The sequence below is a fragment of the Acanthochromis polyacanthus genome, chromosome 16 (genome assembly GCF_021347895.1).
Source record: "Acanthochromis polyacanthus isolate Apoly-LR-REF ecotype Palm Island chromosome 16, KAUST_Apoly_ChrSc, whole genome shotgun sequence".
In the NCBI taxonomy this organism is placed as follows: domain Eukaryota; kingdom Metazoa; phylum Chordata; class Actinopteri; family Pomacentridae; genus Acanthochromis; species Acanthochromis polyacanthus.
In genome coordinates this window covers 25,060,028-25,082,747 of record NC_067128.1, presented here as the reverse complement: position 1 = coordinate 25,082,747, position 22,720 = coordinate 25,060,028, and the positions used below count along the sequence as shown (strand labels likewise).

General features: G+C 40.2%; 1 protein-coding gene across 1 annotated transcript; it reads right to left on the bottom strand.

Annotated features, from left to right (window-relative positions):
* Positions 1–2,391: 2,391 nt before the first annotated feature.
* hadhb (hydroxyacyl-CoA dehydrogenase trifunctional multienzyme complex subunit beta) lies at positions 2,392–20,801 on the bottom strand. Its single transcript, XM_022201358.2, has 16 exons — positions 20,671–20,801; positions 16,880–16,952; positions 16,627–16,668; positions 16,371–16,467; positions 16,098–16,142; positions 10,390–10,489; positions 10,114–10,201; positions 9,415–9,602; positions 9,100–9,280; positions 5,850–5,971; positions 5,430–5,509; positions 5,287–5,334; positions 5,007–5,094; positions 3,407–3,481; positions 2,987–3,151; positions 2,392–2,795 (listed from the first exon to the last, which is right to left on the bottom strand). Exons 2-16 carry the CDS (start codon positions 16,944–16,946, stop codon positions 2,760–2,762), a joined length of 1,422 nt encoding a protein of 473 aa, XP_022057050.1. The 5' UTR covers positions 16,947–16,952; positions 20,671–20,801; the 3' UTR covers positions 2,392–2,759.
* Between the last annotated feature and the right edge of the window lie 1,919 nt (positions 20,802–22,720).

Below are 22,720 nucleotides of genomic sequence, written 5' to 3'. Positions count from 1 at the left end.
AAACTTACTGACGCACTCTGTGAGAGCGCGGAGCAGGTGGAAGAAGAGGCGCGAGTCAAGTGCAGCTTTCAGCAGGTGCCGCCCCGTGTGAGCCGGCGAGGACGAGATGAAAGGCTCCGCTGCTCTCCGAGTCTCTCCCCGGCTCCCTCCTCCTTTCTCCCCGCTCCGCACCGACACGCCGAGCCCCCCGCACCCTCCCCGCCTCCCTGCGCGCTCGGTGAGGTAGATTTGTAGTGACAGCAGCGGGTGCATTCGCCAGTCATTCCCCATAAAAGGTTCCGTCTGATCAAAGCCCCGCTGAGGCAGGGAGAGGCAGGGAGGCGGCCCGCTATGTTGGTGTGTGTCTGCGTGTCTCCGGTGTCTCGCAGGGTTGAGGCGGTTTTGAAGCTTTATAAACACAAAACCCTCTCTGTCTATCTCCCTGCTATTTACATTTGAGCTCCGTTTTGCCTTGGCAGTAAAACATTGGTTTTATTCCCTCTGCCTGTAGCCTGTGTGACAGGCTCGGCTGCATTAATCAGCTCCTCCCGCTCAGAGTCAAGGATTCCATAAAGTGGAAGAATTAAATCTTTAAATACATTTTAAACGCCGGTGTCTGACTGAAGTTATGTTAACAAGGCCGCAACCGGAAAGGTGTGTGTTGAGCACAGATTCCCCGGTGAGCGCTGAGGGGATCGTACACACCAAAGCAGAGAGGAGGCAATGTGTTCATATACATTTACCTATCCGCTGTCAATTAGACAAACATTTTAGCGGGTGTAAAAGTTCGGCTTTTTCCACAATGTGAGCACCCAGATTTCAGGAAGGCACTAGCGCATCGTTAACTTTTAAGTCAGCTGCCAGTCATATTTCCAATTTTCCATATTCATGTTGTTTTAAATCACCAGGAAACCCGAGCATCCCTCTTTACCTCCTCATTAACATCAGTCGTCTCGTCAGAAGCAGACAGCATTATTCACCATCAATTAAGTGCACAGGAATCCAAAGCCAGTCTACTGCTGACATATCTTAGTGCAGTGATACAAAAAAAAAAAAATTTTGGAAATGCAAATTTTGAAAGGTGTTTAAGACTAGACTGTACACCCTGTTATCTGCAGCACAAAGCTTCCTATACATTGATCTTCTTTCTCCGAAAACACTTTCAGTCCCTGCTGAATAAAACATAGATCATCAACACTGCTTGAAGTTGTTGTCCATGCATCAAGGCCTCTTATCAACAGAGTGCAGATTCTCGCAACTGTGTTGTCAAAATGTCACTGAAAAAGTAAAATCACAGAGTAGCAGTGTTTCTGCATGTGACTAGAGCTGCAACAATTAACTAATTAGTTGTCAGCTATTAATTATTTTGAAAATTGAGTAATTGCTCTGAGTAATTCTTGTAGAAAAAAGTAAGAGTTCTGACTGGAGCCACTTGTATGAGCAAGTGTGAGCATTTTCCCAATTTCTTTCCTCCTCTAGGCCAGCAGACTAAATATCTTCGAGTTGTGAAAAAAAACCAGTCATCTTCGGCTTAAGTAAACACTCATCATTTGTCACCATTTTCTGACATTTTAGAGACCAAACAACTAAACAATTAATGAAGAAAATTAAAATAATCATTAGTTGGAGCCCTAATAAATGCAGTCAAATATTTGTCTGATTACTAGAAACATTTTAAATTTGGATATGAATGACCTGATCTAAATGTCGTTTTAAAACATCTTTTTCTAAGTTAGAACAGGTTTGTTTAAACAACATGATAGAATTATCTATTTTGTCTTTTCATACTGGTTTGAGTGGCTGGGGCTCAGTTAACTAAAATGAGATTAATAAGGGATGAATATTTGAATGAAAATGAGCTGATGGCAGTGGGGTTGTTGTTTATGTGGGCAACCCACTTTTAACTAAATCTGATGAAAGCCCACCCATTATGAAATAGATTAACAGTTTTGAGCGTTAAATTGTTAAAACACTGCTTTTAATTGTTGCATCATCATTGTTGTATCATCCAAGTTTTGAAGTCCCTTTGTCATAATCATAAACATATAGAGTCAGGATTACTGTCTATATAATTTCTCTATTGTTAACTTGAGGTGTCTACAACCTTGCTTTTGGTGAAATTTGGAGGGCATTACGGCACATTTCTTCAGTGGCTTCTTCTTGACTTACTATGACTTTAAGTGTACTTTATTTTCTCAAATATCCTAAATCACTGCTTCTGCTTGATAAACAATACTTGTAAATATTCAAATTTTAGAAGTTAGATTCTGTGAATTTCTACTATTATTGCTTTTAACAGATGCATTTTAACTCCACAAACGATGGCAGAACAGAACATAGCCATCATTCATGTTAGTTATACCTGAGTTTTTCAGGTTAGAATGTCTGCTGTGAAAAAGATGGAACAACAGATCCAGAAACACTTTATGTCAGCGTGGCCATCATCACACTGGCACATTTAATTCTAACAGTTCGTAATGAAAAGAAATATTACAGCATATATAAACATTACGATTAATGTGGCTCCAGCTGAGTGCTTCAACTTTGCTATATTACATTAGATTCACTTACTGTGCAGACAAATCGCACCTCAACAAGACTCCGTTTGAATTAAAGCCTCTAAGCAATGAATTTAAACAAGATCCTTCAAACACTCACATACTGCATCTGACTCATATTCTGACGAAGGCAAAATGGTGCTAATATGCACACTCGGTTGTCCAGATGTGAGTGTGTGTGTTTGTTTAGCCATTGTGATGATCTTGTGATGAGATGTTCTGTTACTGTGGGTAGGCCTCGACCACCATGGCATGGCCCTGGGAAACACAAGAAAAGACCATAAAAATGTGAAATATTGAAGAAAAATTTTTTCGGTTCCCAGTCACATGATGCTAGAAAATACTGTCATTTTATTTGGTGCACACAAAACAAAAATATTACAGGCCACATTTCCCCAGAAAGCTAAGATCTGAAAAAAGGACAGACAGAACAAAGTGTGTTATGTTACCTGTCCTCCAGCAGCACAAGCTGCCACCAGTCCGTACTGTCCTCCCTCCTTCTTCAGCCGGTGTGCCACTGTGGTTACCAGTCTGCAGCCAGTGGCACCGAATGGGTGACCCAAAGATAGAGAACCTCCCCACAGGTTGAACTTGTCCATGGAAGGAGTTCCAACCTGCACACACAACAAATATTGAGTCAGGACTGATACTTACATCAATAACATCAAAATTCAGGCTTTATTAACTTTCAATTTGAAAATTTATATCTACAATCTTGGACATGAATTTAATGAAGTAAATAATGTTACCACAAAACACCACTAAAAAATACATTTTGTGGAACAATACCTTCACATTAAATTGATCATCAGATGTGCTGCATACATCTGTTGTGAGAAAAAGTGCAGCTGACCATCAGCTATCTTTACCTTTGATTTCCTGCCCATGTATGTCTGAGCAAACCAGTCTGAGTCCATAGCCTTCAGATTTGCCATTATCTGACCCTGGAAAACACACAAGTATATACCAACAGAGTTACCATAGAAACCACCATTAAGATTGATTTCTTCTGATCCAACAGGGCAGAATATGAAGCAGTCCTGCCAAGTCCAGTCTGTGAGGAACAAACATTAAACAACCACAAAATTAACATCAATTTGAGGAGAAGTGAATAACACTGATTATGTCATTACATTACAATATGTTCCTGGGAATCCTGGGCCCTGATAGTCATGTGGATGTTACTTTGACACTTAGCACCCACCTAAACATTGTAATAAACCAATAACATTCTACGACAAGAAAAGCACTCAGAGAGTGCAGTACTCTGCTAAGGCTGCTCAGTAGTTGTATGATTTCCGATGGATAAGTCCTGATAAGTTACAGTGTCATAGTTACAGTGACTGCTGTCTCGCAATGATTCAGAAATCTTCGACAAATCTATGGATCCAGACTATAAGTCGCATCACTGCCAAAATCTAATCAGGTGGTCCTTGTGTCATTTCTGACCTTTCCCCAAAAATTTCATCCAAATCTGTTGGTCTGTTTTTGAGTAATATTGTGCACAGACGAAAGGACAGATTGACAGAAGGGCAAATGTACGGTGATCGTCACAAAACTTTGCCCTGTTCCTTAGCAGAATAATGACACTTCCTGATCCCAGCAGCCCCCCACTGCTTTACAGTGCACTCCTCCGCACTGCAAAAAGTGCTTGAAGAACAAAACAAACACGCCAAAATGTTGACCCACCCGCCGAACTCCACAGATCCCAATATGAAAGAGCATCATGGGATGTACAGGAACAAGCCCAATGCAGAGAGGGGCCCACCCTACAATCCACAGAACCCAAATTTTTATTTTGGGTTTTGTTGTCATACACTGCAGGACATTCCCAGAATGGTGGCATGAGAATGATCTATACAGATGTTTTTATGGTTTGGGCTGATTGGTGTATGTACATAACACAGTGAAGTTGCATTAAGGCAGGCACACACATTGACAGAATCCAGTTAATTGATGTTGGAGATGGACATACTAACCCCAAGCAGCTTCTAGGTGCTTTTTACTACTGTAACTTTTTTACTCACTGTAGGCTCATCTTTCAATACAATATAAAGTCCTAAATCTCCATCCAAACAGCGCAAACCATGGCTAGAAGCAGATTGATTGCAATTGAGTAAAGACTTCTCAGTTGTGCCCTGGAGAGCAGAATGTTTTTGTTTATTGCAGAACCTGGTTACTGCAAACTGACATGTAGAGTTAAGTGATACTGATGGAATATCTTAGCTATCTTATCTTAGGTTGATTTTCCAAGTGAAACTGAAAACAATGACTAAATCCTGATTTCTCACACAATCTGAAGATTGTCTCTTGTTTTTACAGTTTCTTTCTCAGATGAATGGTGTAGTTTTAGTGCTCTTTAGTAAAATAAGCCCTTTAGACCCACCAGTGGCTTTTGCGGTTCAGAGGCTTAATACAGAACACAAGCTCGCAGCATGTTGTTTTCCTTATTCTATTGTGATAACTTACTGCGAATGCCTCATGAAACTCAAAGACATCAATGTCACTCATGGAGAGGCCAGCCCGTTCCAGGACTTTAGGTGTGCTGTATGTTGGTCTGAAAAAGTCAAGCACAGCAAGTGTGAAACTAAAAACAGAATAACTTCTTTTTCCATTCCTCATAAACAACCATAAGTTAAACTGTTGGTCTTCAAAGAAACCATGGACTTCAATCTACCTTTTAAATAAAATGGAGAAAAGCATTATCAGTTGGCTTTTACTCTGCCAGGAAAATAGCAAGAGCACTTACCCCAAAAGCAGCTGATCTTTGGGGTCCTGTGAAACATAGACGAAGTCTCTGCCAGGACGAAAGAATTATGTAGATGAACATATCACCTAAAATAGCATTGTTTTATGAAATTAAGACTGCTCTATCAAACAGAGGTCAGATACCTGAGATAGGCTTTAGGCTTGTACCCCATAGCCAAAGCTTTCTCTTCAGACATGATCAGCACAGCAGAGGCACCGTCAGTCTGACAACACACAAACAAGCAGTTTACTTAGAGTTAGTGCGGTTTCAGTTCAAGACTAAGAAATACATTTCAATGTGTGTGACAGACACTGAAAATCAGGAGATAGTTTGAGCAAGTCTATACAATTTTCTTTTTAAGCATAAAAAAGTATTCAAAAGTGCAAAGAAAGCTTTGGATAGCTGAAAAAAAAAAACAGAATATAAAACAAATTGCAATGTTACTTTTGCTTTTTGCACTTAACACACAGAAACAGATGCTGTCTCTGCTAAAGGTGTTTTTAATCTAAGAAGGAGGAATTAAAAACACTGATAGTGGTGTAGGGCCTGATGTGTGCGTTTACCAGGAAAGAAGAATTGGCTGCAGTGACTGTGCCATGAGGTTTAATGAAGGCAGGCTTTAGTTTGGCCATTTGCTCCATGGATGATGGTCGTATGCCGTTGTCTTTGGACACAATATCACGACCTGGAGGAGACACAAATGTATGGTCATTATGGTGCGGATTCTTTTTTTTCCTTTTCCCCCCCAACAAACATATTTTATACAAGGAATATATACAAGAAATATACACTGCTCAAAAAAAATTAAAGGAACACTTTGAAAACATATCAGATTTCAATGCGGGGAAAAACAAACTAGATATTTATATTGATATGGACTAGATAATGTGTTAGGAATGAAAAGATGCCACATTGTTTGATGTAAAATGAAAATGATCAACCCCCCAAGAGGGCTAAATTCAAGACACCCCAAAATCAAAGTGAAAAACTGATGTGGCAGGCTAGTCCATCTTGCTGAAATTCCTTGGCAGCAACTCAAAATGGTATTCAGTAGTTTGTATGGCCTCCATGTGCTTGTATGCATGACTGACGATGCCGGGACAAGCTCTGAATGGGACGACTGATGGTGTCCTGGGGTATCTCCACCCAGAACTGGACCAGGGCATCACTGAGCTCCTGGACAGTCTGAGGAGCAACCTGATGGTGTCAGACGGAACAAAACATAATGTTCCAAAGGTGTTCTATTGGATTCAGGTCAGGTGAGCGTGGGGGCCAGCTAATGGTATCAGTTTCTTCATCCTTCAGGAACTGCATGAATTCTCTTACCACATAAGACTGGCCATTGTCGTGCACCAGAAGGAATCCAGGACCACTGCACCAATGTAGGGTCTGACAATGGGTCAAAGGATTTCATCCTGATACCTAAAGGCAGTCAGAATGCCATTGTCCAGCCTGTAGAGGTCTGTGCGTCCATCCTTTCATGTCTGTCACATGCGCTCAGGGTGAACCTGCTCTCATCTGTGAAAAGCACGGGGCGCCAGTGGTGGACCTGCCAATTCCTGTGTTCTATGGCAAATGTCAACCGAGCTCCACGGTGCCAGTCAGCGAGCACAGGGCCCACTATAGGACGCTGGGCCCTCAGACCACTCTCATTAAATCTCTTTCTGATTGTTTTGTCAGAGACATTCACACCAGTGGTCTGCTGGAGGTCATTTTGTAGAGCTATTGCAGTGCTCATCCTGTTCATCCTTACACAAAGGAGCAGATACCTGTCCTGCTGATGGGTTGAGGACCTTCTACGGTCCTGTCCAGCTCTCTTAGACTAACTGCCTGTCTCCTGGAATCTCCTCCATGCGCTTGAGAATGTGCTGGGAGACACAGCAAACCTTCTGGCAATGGCACGCATTGATGTGCCATCCTGAAGGAGTTGCACTGCCTGTGCAACCTCTGTAGGGTCCAGGTATCGGCTCATGCTACCAGAAGTGACTCTGACCCTAGCCAAATGCAAAACTAGTGAAAAACAGTCTGAAAACATTAGGAAGGAAAAAAATGTCAGTGGCTTTCACCTGTAAACTCATTCCTGTTTTGGGGGTTGTCTCATTGTTACCCCTCTAGTGCACCTGTTGTTAATTTCATGAACACCAAAGCAGCTGAAACTGACTAAAAATCTCCTCTGTAACTTACTTGACCAGATCAGTATCCCACATTTGACTGACTTGATGAAATACTTAGATTAAAAAGTGTTCCTTTAATTTTTTTGAGCAGTGTATATACAGGGTGACACAAAAAAAACGGGAACTTTATAACAAGCCAATAAAACCAAGAGTGATGGAAGAAAAATATTTTGTTTATAGTAATTGAAACCTTAAAACATGCCATTTAAGAAACAATGATGGAACTTTCATTTTTTTAAAGTTACTTCCTGTAGATGGTGTCCTCCTGTACAATGCATTCTTGAAATCTACCTGAAGCCATCTCAAAAATAAAGTGTACACGACCAAGAACTCTGGATAAGTTAAAACAGAGAATTCAGGATGAACTTCACAGCATCCCAGCTGAGATGTTGCAGCGGTCAATGAGGAATCTCAACAGCAGATTTCAAGAATGCATTCGTACAGGAGGACGACATCTACAGGAAGTAATTTTTAAAAAATGAAAATTCCATCATTGTTTCTTAAATGGCATGTTTTAAGGTTTCAATTACTATGAATACATTTTTTTCTTCCATCACTCTTGGTTTTATTGGATTATTAAAAAGGTCCCGTTTTTTTGTGTTACCCTGTGTGTGTGTGTGTGTGTGTGTGTATATATATATGTTTTTTAAATATTTTTATTTTGTTTATTTTTTTTTAACCAAAATGCACCACCATGTCCGACTGACAATATAGGCTAGCAATGCAAATCGTGAACAAATTTCTAAATTGATAATCAGCATGCTTGTCGATTATAATAACTGAATAATTGATAACATGAAGTAAACTCAAAGTATATCATTCTTCTGCCCACTTTCATATTTGTCAGAATCTAAGACTTTTGCTGTTTTTCTTTTGTATTCTAAAATCTTGCTTCAGCTTCTTTTCATCTTAACTTGTTTACTCCATCATGACTCCTGACAGCTGTGGTAAATCCCAGGACCCACAATTTTATTTTTGACTGTCCACTTCAAAATTAAAACTGCCTACTTCCGCATCATTTGTGTTTGGTCTTACTGGATCTCAATGCAGTGATCTATTACAAATTTTGTAGGTCTTTATATTGTCTTACTGCTCTGAGTAAAGAAAACCTGTGACTGGCAAAAATCTCCAATTTGGGCTTGATTTTGTCAAGTCTGGCTAGTGTATTCTCTGACCAATTCAACTACAATATGCTTGAGGGTTATCATATAATTTTTACCATGTGATGCCATTTTTTTTCAGCTTTAATTAACCAACCACTTACAATTAGATTGCGTAGATCTTTAAAACATCCTAAAATATATTAAGTAAACAGATAAAGAAATCAAATGTTGGGCATTTTGCGAGAAAAACAAAAATATTTTCCAACTAACCTTCTGCTAAATTGGTTATTTTTCACATCTACACACAACTTACAATATCACTAAATGCTTCTAACTAGCATCTATAAAACAAAGTCTGTGCTGTGAATGCAAGGAGGGACAGACAAATAGCATTAATTAATTACAACCATGCAAGCAGCTACAGCTGAGAACACAATCACCCATACAATTCATGAAAACTAGAACAACAACCTATTCATAACTTTTTAAAATCCATCACCAAGGTTGTTATTTAGAAGGTGAAGTAGTGTGTTTACCTGGCACTTTAAAAGATATGACATCCTCCAACAGCCCATTTTCTTGTGCCTTTTTGGCCAAACTGTGTGATCGCAGAGCAAACTCATCCTGCTCCACTCTGGAAACCCCAAACGCAGCAGCCAGCCGATCAGCACTGTGGCCCATCGTCTCTGCTGTGGAGAACTCTGCCACAGCAGGAAGCTACACATGATAAAAGATTCAGGATGAAATACTATGCTGTATGTGAGTGATAAAAGAGCAGTATTTCATTTTTGATGCTGCATGCAGCTTTAGAATCAATTTAACAAACTCAGAGTGGTTAAGTGAATATATACCTCTGGAGAGAGGTGTGCCATCCGGATGCTGCCAATCAGACTGAGCCTCTGGCCAAGAGTCTTTGCCTTGTTGAGGGACAGCATAGTCTTCCTCATCTTACGGCTGTGACGGATTGGGACGTCAGACATGAACTCGACTCCACCTGCCACAACAATGTCACACTGACCTGCAGCAATAAGACCAACAGCTGGAGAGAAGAAAACACATGAAAGCGAATAATATAGGTTAACAAAGAGGGAACAATAACAAAAACATAATGGGAGATGTAAAAATAACAACAAACACTCCTGGCTTCCCCAACTGTTCTTAATAGTGTATGCGCTTTACTGTAATGACATGAGCACCCATCTGATCTCAGTCCCCTGCTGTGATCCCCCTCCATTATTCCCCCCTCATTGTCATGAGACATCTAAATAGTTTATGACTCCTCATCTCCATCCTGCCCAGATGCTTGTGTATGATGGAGTATTTTGAAAGTGAAGATCAGCTAGTACGCTTTTTTATTTGCATTGCTTTTTTAAAGTCACACTTCCTACAACAGCAGCATAAAACAGCAAAAATAACAAAACAATCTCACTGTTTTTGTAGCTATAATGTGGGACTGCCTATAACATCTATAATAATGGTTATTGCCCAGCCTAAAATATCCAGTAGCAAATGGAAGAGGCTTGGTGAAGAGACTTCTTTCTATGGCATACCTGAAGTCATTGCCTGGTTGGAAGAGATGCAAGCCATGGTGACAGTGTGAGCTGGGGTCTTGTCAGAGAAACCTGCCCCCAGTGCTGCCTAAAATCAGTTAACAATGAAGGGGAAGCACTTTACACACAGATACCATTTTTATCAATATGCATTTGCAAAGGATGGTCATGGCTGTTTTCCAGTATGCAGTATCCAGTCGTGCTTAGCACAAGGCTTACACAGGTGGAGGGTCACAAGCTACAACCACTTTGGAGCGTAAATGTGTGTCTGTGCACCTCTCTTGCCACATTGCTGGTTTTGACCTCCTGAATGACTGTTCCATAGATGATGTAGTCCACAGCATCTTTGGGCACACCTGTCCTGTTTAACAGACCCCTACACAAATAGATTAGAAAAATCAGAGAGACAGATGAAACGCAATAGAATTAAGAGTAGAAAAAAATGCCTTCTGAGTAAATGTATTACATGGCAGGGGACAAAAGAAAAACCTTTTCAACAAAATATCTGACTCAACACATCCCAACACATACCTGCCAGGCCATTGCTCCAGTGTATCTATGCTTTGTCTAAACTTACATTTTAAGTCATTTACAGTCATTTTTGCCTAAACATAGCATCTGAATGTCACTTACACTGGACAGAACTGAAGTTATGTACTGTGCTGTGAAAGAAAATCCGTCTTCTATTTTTGCATTTTTTAAAAACACTTTCAACATTTAAATGTTTCAGATGATCAAACTAATATTTAGATGTATTTAAAATGAGGCAGAGATAATCCACACAACATAAAATGCAATTTTGAAGCAGTGATTTACTGAAGAGTTATTAAAAACCTATATCACTCCTGCGAATTAGTAATTGGTCTCTGAAACCTAATAACTGGTTGGTCCCTTGGCAACAACAGCACTTAAATGCTTGTTACAACTTGTGATCAGTCTTTTACATTGCTATGGATGAATAATGACCCACTCTTCTCTGCAGAAAAGTTTTAATTCGACTACAATAGATGGTTTTAGATCATGAACTGTCCTTTTGAGGTCTTGCCACAGCATCTCAATTTAATTCAAGTCTGGACTTTGACGTGGCCACTCCAAAACCTTAATTTTGTTCTTTTTGAGCTACCTGTAGGTGGACTTGCTAGTGTGCTTTGGATCTTTGTCATTGTCCATAAACCATCTGTGTTTGAGCTTTAGGTCCTGAACTCTTCTTCTTTTCCTTTCGGCTTTTCCCTTCAGGGGTCGCCACAGCGAATCAATTGCCTCCATCTAACCCTGTCCTCTGCATCCTCCTCTCCCACACCAACCACCTTCATGTCCTTCCTAACCACATCCATAAACCTCCTCTTTGGTCTTCCTCTAGGCCTCCTGTCTGGCAGTGGGAAACTCAGCATCCTTCTACCAATATATTCACTCTCTCTCCTCTGGACATGTCTGAACCATCTCAGTCTGGGCTTTCTGACTTTATCTCCAAAGGCTTTAACATGTGCTGCCCCTCTGATGTACTCATTCCTGATCCTATCCATCCTGGTCACTCCCAAAGAGAACCTCAGCATCTTCAGTTCTGCTACCTCCAGCTCTGCCTCCTGTCTTTTCCTCGGGGACACTGTCTCCAGACCAAACAACATGGCTGGTCTCACCACAGTTTTGTAAACCTTTCCTTTCATTTTAGCTGAAACTCTTCTATCACACATCACACCCGACACTTTTCTCCAGCCTTCCTGTACACGCTTCTTCACCTCTTTTCCACACTCTCCATTGCTCTGGACTGTTGACCCTAAGTACTTAAAATCCTCCACCTTCTTGATCTCTTCTCCCTGTAACCTCACTCTTCCACTTGGGTCCCTCTCATTCACACACATACACACGTGGACAAAATTGTTGGTACCCCTCAGTTAAAGAAGGAAAAACCCACAATTCTCACTGAAATCACTTGAAACTCACAAAAGTAACAATAAATAAAAATTGATTGAAAATTAAATAATCAAAATCAGCCATCACTTTTGAATTGTTGATTAACATAATTATTTAAAAAAAAAAACTAATGAAATAGGGCTGGACAAAAATGATGGTACGCATAACTTAATATTTTGTTGCACAACCTTTTGAGGCAATCACTGCAATTAAACGATTTCTGTATTTGTCAATGAGCGTTCTGCAGCTGTCAACAGGTATTTTGGCCCACTCCTCATGAGCAAACAGCTCCAGTTGTCTCAGGTTTGATGGGTGTCTTCTCCAAATGGCATGTTTCAGCTCCTTCCACATATGTTCAATGGGATTCAGATCTGGGCTCATAGAAGGCCACTTTAGAATAGTCCAACGCTTTTCTCTCAGCCATTCTTGGGTGTTTTTGGCTGTGTGTTTTGGATCGTTGTCCTGTTGGAAGACCCATGACCTGCGACTGAGACCAAGCTTTCTGACACTAGGCAGCACATTTCTCTCCAGAATGCCTTGATAGTCTTCAGATTTCATCGTACCTTGCACACTTTCAAGACACCCTGTGCCAGATGCAGCAAAGCAGCCCCAAAACATTACTGAGCCTCCTCCATGTTTCACCGTAGGGACAGTGTTCTTTTCTTCGTATGCTTGGTTTTTGAGTCTATGAACATAGAGTTGATGTGCCTTACCAAAAAGCTCCAGTTTGGTCTCATCTGTCCAAAGGACATTCTCCCAGAAGCTTTGTGGCTTGTCAACATGCATTTTTGCAAATTCCAGTCTGGCTTTTTTATGAGTTTTTTTCAGCAGTGGTGTCCTCCTTGGTCGTCTCCCATGAAGTCCACTTTGGCTCAAACAACGACGAATGGTGCGATCTGACACTGATGTACCTTGGCCTTGGAGTTCACCTTTAATTTCTTTGGAGGTTGCTCTGGGCTCTTTGGATACAATTCCAACGATCCGTCTCTTCAATTTGTCATCAATTTTCCTCTTGCGGCCACGTCCAGGGAGGTTGGCTACTGTCCCGTGGGTCTTGAACTTCTGAATAATATGAGCCACTGTTGTCACAGGAACTTCAAGCTGTTTAGAGATGGTCTTATAGCCTTTACCTTTAAGATGTTTGTCTATAATTTTTTTTCGGATGTCCTGGGACAATTCTCTCCTTCGCTTTCTGTTGTCCATGTTCAGTGTGGTACACACCTTTTCACCAAACAGCAGGGTGACTACTTGTCTCCCTTTAAATAGGCAGACTGACTGATTATGAGTTTGGAAACACCTGTGATGTCAATTAAATGACACACCTGAGTTAATCATGTCACTCTGGTCAAATAGTTTTCAATCTTTTATAGAGGTACCATCATTTTTGTCCAGGCCTGTTTCATTAGTTTGTTTTTTTAAATAATTATGTTAATCAACAATTCAAAAGTAATGGCTGTTTTTGATTATTTAATTTTCAATAAATTTTTATTTATTGTTACTTTTGTGAGTTTCAAGTGATTTCAGTGAGAATTGTGGGTTTTTCCTTCTTTAACTGAGGGGTACCAACAATTTTGTCCACGTGTGTATACTCCGTCTTGCTGCGGCTAACCTTCATTCCTCTCCTTTCCAGGGCAAACCTCCACACCTCTAGCTTCTCTTCCACCCGTTCCCTGCTCTCACTACAGATCACAATGTCATCTGCAAACATCATAGTCCATGGAGACTCCAGTCTAACCTCGTCTGTCATCCTGTCCATCACCACAGCAAACAAGAAGGGGCTCAGAGCTGATCCCTGATGTAGTCCCACCTCCACCTTGAACTCCTCTGTCACACCTACAGCACTCTTCACCACTGTCTTACAGTCCTCATACACGTCCTGCACCATCTAACATACTTCTCTGCCACTCCAGACTTCCTCATACAAGACCACAGTTCCTCTCTGGGCACCCTGTCATAAGCTTTCTCTAGATCTACAAAGACACAATGACACAGCTTTAGGTCCTGAACTAATGGTGGATATTCTCCAGCAGGACTTTCTGGTAGAAAGCAGAATTCATGGCTCCATCAGTCATGACAAGTTGTTCAGGTACTGTGGAAGCAAAGCAGCCTCAAACCATCACACAACCAACACTATATTTCACTGTTGGTATTATGTTCTTCCGTGGAACGCAGTATTAACTTTACACCAGATTTAATGGACCCATGTCTCCCAAAAAGTTCCACCTTTGACTCACCAGTCCACAGGGTGTTATCCCAAAAGTCTTCAAGCTCATCTAGATATGTATTTATCAAATATCTTTATGTTCATTTTGGTCAGTAGCGGTTTGTGCCTTGCAACACTCCCATAGGTATCATTTTTGTCCTGTGTCTTCCGTATTGTGGAATCATGCAGATGGACCTTAACTGAGTCAAATGAGGCCTACATTTCTTATGACGTTCATCTGGGAAAAAGTCCATTGGAGACATTCCTCCCTAACACAACTATGCCAAAGCCTTGTATGTGTTGAAGACATTAAGGGGTCTGAAGAGATTCCTTCTGCAATGAAATGTTGAGCATTCTGTCACGAGGGACAGAGACTCTTTAAAGATGACGCTAGGCTGTGGTAGCAGAAAATGATAGTTATGTACAGTATTTATGGTTTTTGATTTTAGTGCCTTCTTTTACAGCACTTAATTTATAGAAGATGTAGCTTTCACTTTTTCTTTTTTATAACTGAAGAACAAGGAGGCATTGGCTTGGTAATCAAGCCAATGCCTCCTGGATTAGATGTCGACACAGTTTTGGAGAAATGTTGGTAGGCTAGCCACTCCTGGGAAGGTTCTCTACTGTTCCATGTTTCTCCATTTGTGGATAATGTCTCACATTGTGGTTCTCTGGAGTCAAAGTGCCTCAGCAATGACTTTGATAAATGTCAGTGACCGTTTTGTATCCGTTCTTGAATATCCTTAGAAGGTGGCATCATGTGCTGCTTTTTGAAACCCTTCAGCTACTTCACAATGCCAGACAGGTTCTATTTAAGTGATGTTTAGATTCAACAACCCTGACAATATTCATATATTAGCGTGGCTGGTGAGACTGAGCCCAGTTGAAAATGATATGAATGAATCATTTGATAGATTGGTAGCTCAGAGGGCAAGGTGGGGCTGGACAGCATTTTTCCTCAAATAAATTAAATAATCATTTAAGAACTGCATTTTGAGTCTTCTTGGGCTGCCTCTGTCTTATATTAAAAAAGTTCAATGATTTTAAACATGTAATTGTGAGAAATATGCAAAAATAGAAGATAATAGTAGGGGCAAATACTTTTTCAGAGCTCTCTATGTAACTTTGCCATCTACATCAGCTTGTGATAGCTTTTGTTTCATTTGCATGACCCACAGTTTTTCTTAGTATCAAAACCTGAAAGCAGTAAAAGTGACTTTATTATTTCACTGTCTCCACATTCTCTGAGAATCAAGATGGAGATTCAGAGTGGTCTTACTCTCTTACTCTAAAACCAACCAGCTGGTTTGAAAGGCATGTTGTCTTAGGAATAAAAATGATCATAACAGCATACTTCATCAGAGCCGCAAAGTGTAAAAACAGAAAGAATTGTGGGATTTTTGGTTTCCAATGGTTATTGAACAAAAAAATCAGTGCCCCTTGGTACAACGATGAAGCCACTAATGACTAGAGTGTGACCAACAGTCATATAACCTAAAAATCAGTGACTATTTGGACAAACTTTGTTGAACTGCAGGCTGTATTCATACAGAGCAGATAAGAGAAAAGGACTGGGAACAAATTAAAAATATAAGCAGTAAAAATATCTATCGTACGTAGATCCACCATTCCTTTTCAAGCAATAGTAACACTCGTGGGCAATTGTAAAAGTGTTGTACATGTTGATTTCCAGATTTTTTTAAATTTTGGTAAAATGAATAATCAAACAAAATCAATTTTTGTTTAATCTTTTTTATGGTATATGGTATTTTAAGTGTCTGATACTGCAGATTTATATATTTATGGCATTAATAAATTGTCTAATAGATTCTTCAGTGTGATAACACAACAAATACAATAACACACTTACTGCAGAGCTGCTCTGGCCAGGTCATGGGGCATTAGGTCAGCATACCTGCAAACACAAACCAGACAGGTTTTCATTTCAAGGCAGAGAACTCTTCAATGAAGTCTTCATTGACAATACAGCATTTAAATGGAAAGTATTCATTTTGCTTTTCTGATGAGCAAAAAATGTGAAAAGTGTTCTTATGAACATCATGAATGTATAGTGGCCACTGGCTCCATGGAGCAAACTAAGCCATAAAAAAAAAAAAAAAAAAAAAAAAGAGCAGAGACTTACGTGGTTCCAGACAGCAGGAACGGGGTTCGAACTCCCTCCACCAACACAATGTTCTTCAAACCAGGGCGAGCCAGTGTCTTCTTGCTCTTTGTCTGAACTGAGGGAAATCAGAGACAATAACAGATTGATTGCTGTGAATAAGAATTCACGTACTAGAGGAAGGTAAATAAATTAAAGGATTTGATGTGCAGCTAAAATGTAAAATTATGTAATCCATACACGATAACGTGGACTTTTACTTAGAGTAATAACTTACCTTGAGCCTGAAGTGGGGCCGTCATACTGAGAGAGCGTGCACCTGAGACACAAAGAGAAAAATATAAAAATATTGCTCATCAATTTAAAAGCACTTCATGAATTGACAATGATTATTTGATGATGACAAGTTGCTGTGATGTGGCTTGTATTTCTATATCCTCTGTTGTTCGGAAGAGATGTTTTTCCCCATGGTGTAGATATATTGTAGAATTTGTTAAAATGTTGAAGAACTAAGGAAGAAGACAACTTACCGAAACACATTCCCCAAGAGTGGCTGACAGAGCAGCTCCGCATGGAGTTCAGCAACATGGAAGCCATTATGTTCTAGATGTAGGAAAATTATTACAATAGAAGTTTCATTCAGTGTTTTAAAGACATTATAGGATAAATGCAGGCTCCTCATATTTCAGGAATTCTTCAGAAAAACTGTGGAACACTTGGGTTTCTGTGTATGAATTAACATGCAAATTTGATTTTAGTCCTGAAAATGCCAACATCTGTGTGAACTACAGTACACAACAGAAGTGAGCGCACCACTGTGCAATATCATTTATGTATCGAATAATTCAATGGAAGATAGCAGAGCTTAACACATTTCTGGAGAGATGACAATCTTTTCCATCTGCTCTATGCAGGAGGGACTGTGTTGCTCCACCTTTCAAATACCCTAAAGGTTTTATATTGGATTCAAGTTAGGCAACATCCTTAGCTTTCACTTTTTTCTTCTTTAGAAAATCTTGTGTGATTTTGGCAGTGTCCTTTGGATCTATACCATCCATCCATCTATACACTATACATTCTCTATACACTGTTTTATCCTTACTACGTGAACCAGGGATCTTCTCGCTGCAGGGCGAAACTGCTAACCACTACTCCACTGTGCAGCCCTGGACCTATACCATTCTGGAATATTCCTTTTCTGTCAAGCTTTAGCAGACTGGGAGTCACTCGGTCAGTCCAGTATCTCACACTACTGCAACTGTTTCCACTGTTTAGGCCAGACATTCACTGCAGTAGTCCTAGCCAGGTTCATGTAAAACATGCTGGACCCCATCTAAGGTGAATAAATGCCTTTTTAGTCAACATTTCATTAATATATATATATATATATATATATATATATATATATATATATATACACACACACATACACAGTGCCTTGTGAAAGTATTCGGCCCCCTTGAACTTTTCAACCTTTCGCCACATTTCAGGCTTCAAACATAAAGATATAAAATTTTAATTTTTTGTCAATCAACAACAAGTGGGACACAATCATGAAGTGGAACGAAATGTATTGGATATTTTACATTTTTTTAACAAATAAAAACCTGAAAAGTGGGGCGTGCAATATTATTCGGCCCCCTTGCATTAATACTTTGTAGCGCCACCTTTTGCTGCAATTACAGCTGCAAGTCGCTTGGGGTATGTCTATCAGTTTTGCACATGGAGAGACTGAAATTCTTGCCCATTCTTCCTTGCAAAACAGCTCGAGCTCAGTGAGGTTGGATGGAGAGCGTTTGTGAACAGCAGTCTTCAGCTCTGCCCACAGATTCTCGATTGGATTCAGGTCTGGACTTTGACTTGGCCATTCTAACACCTGGATACGTTTATTTGTGAACCACTCCATTGTAGATTTGGCTTTATGTTTTGGATCATTGTCCTGTTGGAAGATAAATCTCTGTCCCAGTCTCAGGTCTTTTGCAGACTCCAACAGGTTTTCTTCCAGAATGGTCCTGTATTTGGCTCCATTCCTCTTCCCATCAATTTTAACCATCTTCCCTGTCCCTGCTGAAGAAAAGCAGGCCCAAACCATGAGGCTGCCACCACCATGTTTGACAGTGGGGATGGTGTGTTCAGGGTGATGAGCTGTGTTGCTTTTACGCCAAACATATCGTTTTGCATTGTGGCCAAAAAGTTCCATTTTGGTTTCATCTGACCAGAGCACCTTCTTCCACATGTTTGGTGTGTCTCCCAGGTGGCTTGTGGCAAACTTTAAACGAGACTTTTAATGGATATCTTTGAGAAATGGCTTTCTTCTTGCCACTCTTCCATAAAGGCCAGATTTGTGCAGTGTACGACTGATTGTTGTCCTATGGACAGACTCTCCCACCTCAGCTGCAGATCTCTGCAGTTCATCCAGAGTGATCATGGGCCTCTTGGCTGCATCTCTGATCAGTCTTCTCCTTGTTCGAGGTGAAAGTTTAGAGGGATGGCCGGGTCTTGGTAGATTTGCAGTGGTCTGATACTCCTTCCATTTCAATATGATTGCTTGCACAGTGCTCCTTGAGCTGTTTAAAGCTTGGGAAATCTTTTTGTATCCAAATCCGGCTTTAAACTTCTCCACAACAGTATCTCGGACCTGCCTGGTGTGTTCCTTGGTCTTCATGATGCTCTCTGCACTTTAAACAGAACCCTGAGACTATCACAGAGCAGGTGCATTTATACGGAGACTTCATTACACACAGGTGGATTCTATTTATCATCATCAGTCATTTAGGACAACATTGGATCATTCAGAGATCCTCACTGAACGTCTGGAGTGAGTTTGCTGCACTGAAAGTAAAGGGGCCGAATAATATCGCACACCCCACTTTTCAGGTTTTTATTTGTTAAAAAAGTATAAAATATCCAATAAATTTTGTTCCACTTCACGATTGTGTCCCACTTGTTGTTGATTCTTGACAAAAAATTAAAATTTTATATCTTTATGTTTGAAGCCTGAAATGTGGCGAAAGGTTGAAAAGTTCAAGGGGGCCGAATACTTTCACAAGACACTGTATATATATATATATATATATTTTTTTTTTTTCTCTCTCAAGAGGACAGTCACTGTGGCTCTGATTAGTGGTACTATGGCCTATTCTATACCCGAAAGTTCTGGTAGCGTTTCATAGCTATGATCATGCAGTTAGGGGAAGTGTAAAACACAGGTGCAGACAATTTTGTTTCAATGATCACATAGTTACTAATTTGTGTCTCAGTGACCTTGAGTGTATTTACTTTTGCACTGAACTTCTATTTTGGGGCATATATTTTCAATGTCGTCTTTGGAAAGACTACATTGTTTTTGTTTTTCATTTTTCATGAGAGGAAATGCCCGATTTTAATTCAGAAATGATGCAATTACTGAAAGGAGACAATTTTGAAACATCTGGCATGTAAGTGATCTTGGACAGCTATGTAGAGGTTCACTTCTGAAGTACACTGTGTACGTACTATCATTATTATCACGGGATTGTTCAGCTTGAAGTGTGACATAACCACACTCACAGGTAATACTCAGATCCACTTCTGCAGGCAAACGGTCATCTGTGATGTGAATATCTGAACCACACTAGACGTAATAAAATCATCCCTGATTGACTGGTTATAATAAGTCAACTGTCGTATGACTACACAGATTTGGTGACAAGAAATATGGGATCAAACACGACGGATCATTTGCATTCAGCTTCAATTATTATATAACATATACTATGAATAACAGCTGGTGAATAGTGCGAATTAAATGTGCAAATGTGGAACAGAAGTGCTCATCGGAAGAAACGCATACACCTCCTAATTATAACCTCATGGACAAGTAGCTATCCGTTCAAAAGGCTAATAAGCCTTGAATTTCTTATTAGATTTTATGTTACTCATTTTCCTACTACGAGGGTCAATAAGACATAACTCTGACGGTCACCCTGCCACCCCCTTTCCCTTCTCTGACCCTTCACCTAGATTCTCAAACTGGAGAATGACAGTGACAGAAAAATACAATCATGGGGCTAGAAAGAGAGTAAAACTGCCTACAGGTCGACAGACTACTTTACTCCTTCGAGTAACGTTTAAACCAATCAAAAAAACAAAAAACAAAAACAATGTCAAGAAATGACGCTGGCTGCAGCTAATAAACCTAGCTAGCTAAATGTTAGCTAAAGTTTAACTAACAGTAAACTGTCATGAAGCCTGGAACGAAGAAACGCGTGTACAGAGTTTATACAGAGCCTTTTCTCATTCGACGTTCATCATTAACACTGAGTACAGAGTTCCAGCTTACTTGTTTTTGTGTTGTGTCGTTGTTCGCACTGGTTGTCTGTCGGACGGTCTGCTACACTCGACAGGACTACAAAACCCGCTTTTGAGGACCTACTCAATGATAAAGCTGACCAAAAGTATGCCTGAAAAAAATCGTTACATACCTGATAATATTAAAGAACTAGTTTTATTTTTAATTCCTTTATAGCATCACAATTACGTAAATTTGCTTAAAACAAAAATTACTATTTAAAACAGTCACAGTTTATGTTCAGGTGATGCTCAATCGGATGTGATGTCCTTTTCCAATTTCTGTGCAAACGACCCTCTTGCGCCCCCGACGGTCACAGTATTATTGATGTGCGCTGGGACAAGGTACGTTTTATCCGTTTGATTCCCGGCTATAAAAGACACAAGCAGAAACAAAAAATCAAGCCGTTTTTTCATTTTTTCGTTTTGAGCAAAAAACAAAAAAAGCAGGAAACGGTTCGTTTTTTCGTTTTTTCGTTTTGAACAAAAAACAAAAAAACAGGAAACGGTTCGTTTTTTCGTTTTTTCGTTTTCACCCCCAAAATGAAAATATGACTCCATATTTCGTTTCATTGGTGGGCGGGGCTTCGGAGCCTGCCAGTGCACAATAAAGCTCCTGCCCATCACAATAAAGCTCTTGCGCTGGCATTCATAGACAGACTGACTTTCATTGTATTGCCTGCCCCCACTGCACTTCCCCTAACTCTAAATCAAAGCAAGTCGTGTACACAGTAATGACAGTCATAACCAGTGGTGTAGTCTAGTTTTTTCTACTGGTTATACTCCAACCTCATAAACCAAAGCCAGGTCAGGTTCTCATATATGTGCGCGTGCACTCACATGTCCGCGCACACACACACACACACACACACACACACACACACACACGCACACACACGCACACACACGCACACGCACGCACACGCACACACACGCACACACACACACACGCAGCAGCAGCAGCTCCTTTATTTCAAACTACCAATTAGATACTTATAGACATTATAGCGTCAGCAGCTCCTCCTCCTGCCATCAGGTAGACCTGATGTTTCCTCTTCATCAGGTAGACCTGATGTTTCCTCTTCATCAGGCTCCCTTTCCTAAACGTTAACCTTAGCTCCAGCTGTAGTGTTCCCTAAAGTGGCAGTATTCACAGGACAAGCAACAGGCTTATTAAAACACTGAAATAGTTTCATTTAGCTTTGCTTTCTTATTCTTATTTTTTCTCCACTGACTGATGTTGGGTCATTAGAAGTTCTAGACTCATGTCCCTCTTCTTCTAAGCCAGGGGTATTCAGCTAAAATTCAGAGCGGTCCAGTCAGCAAAGGTCCAGAACATCATAATGTCTAACTTGAGTTACTGTGATATATGCTGATGTAACCTGGTAGTTTTATTAGAGTCTGCCTGTAATCAAAAACTGACCGTCAAATAAATTCAGTACGGTTCAAAAACATTTTGACATTTATTAATAAATAACTTTTATGTAACTGTATATCTTAGAATAAAGTGCAGAACTTAAAAAAGCATGACTGAACAACCTGAATCAACTTCTATACATCTTTAACAATAATTAAATCTCATAAATGTAAACATTTGAACACTTTTACATTTTTGTCTGTCTCATATCACTCCCCTAATATCTCTGCTGCTTAATGGGAGAGCTGAGCTGCTGCTTGTTTGAGCCGTTCTCAAAACATATTTTGATTATGTTCATAGTTGAGAAAGCTGCCTTACAGCTGTTTGCTGAGCCAAACATGGTCAGCATGTGACCACAGTCTGTCCTCTAGAGATGTATAGGGCACAAAAGATACGACTCTCAGAGCCGATGCTTTGTAGTAAATCTGAAGAGCCGACTCCTAACGTATTTAATGGAGTATGGAGTTTAACACTGTCCTAGCAGAAAACATGTTACTGGATCCTAGATTAAAGAAGCTTGCCTTCAGTGACAACAGAGCTGTTGATGAGAAACTTCAGAGAATAAGAGCAGCAGCAGCAGTCTGACACCTCCACCATTAGAGGACCAAGTGGAGGAGGAACCTCA

Bases quoted from the DNA above. Each gene is read 5' to 3' on its own strand.
- hadhb (XM_022201358.2), bottom strand. From the start codon at position 16,946: ATGGCTTCCATGTTGCTGAACTCCATGCGGAGCTGCTCTGTCAGCCAC. The intron at 9,603-10,113 runs GTATGCCATAGA...TCTTCTCTCCAG, and splicing joins CAACCAGGCAATGACTTCAG to CTGTTGGTCTTATTGCTGCA. The intron at 5,095-5,286 runs GTAAGTGCTCTT...TGACTTTTTCAG, and splicing joins AAAGATCAGCTGCTTTTGGG to ACCAACATACAGCACACCTA.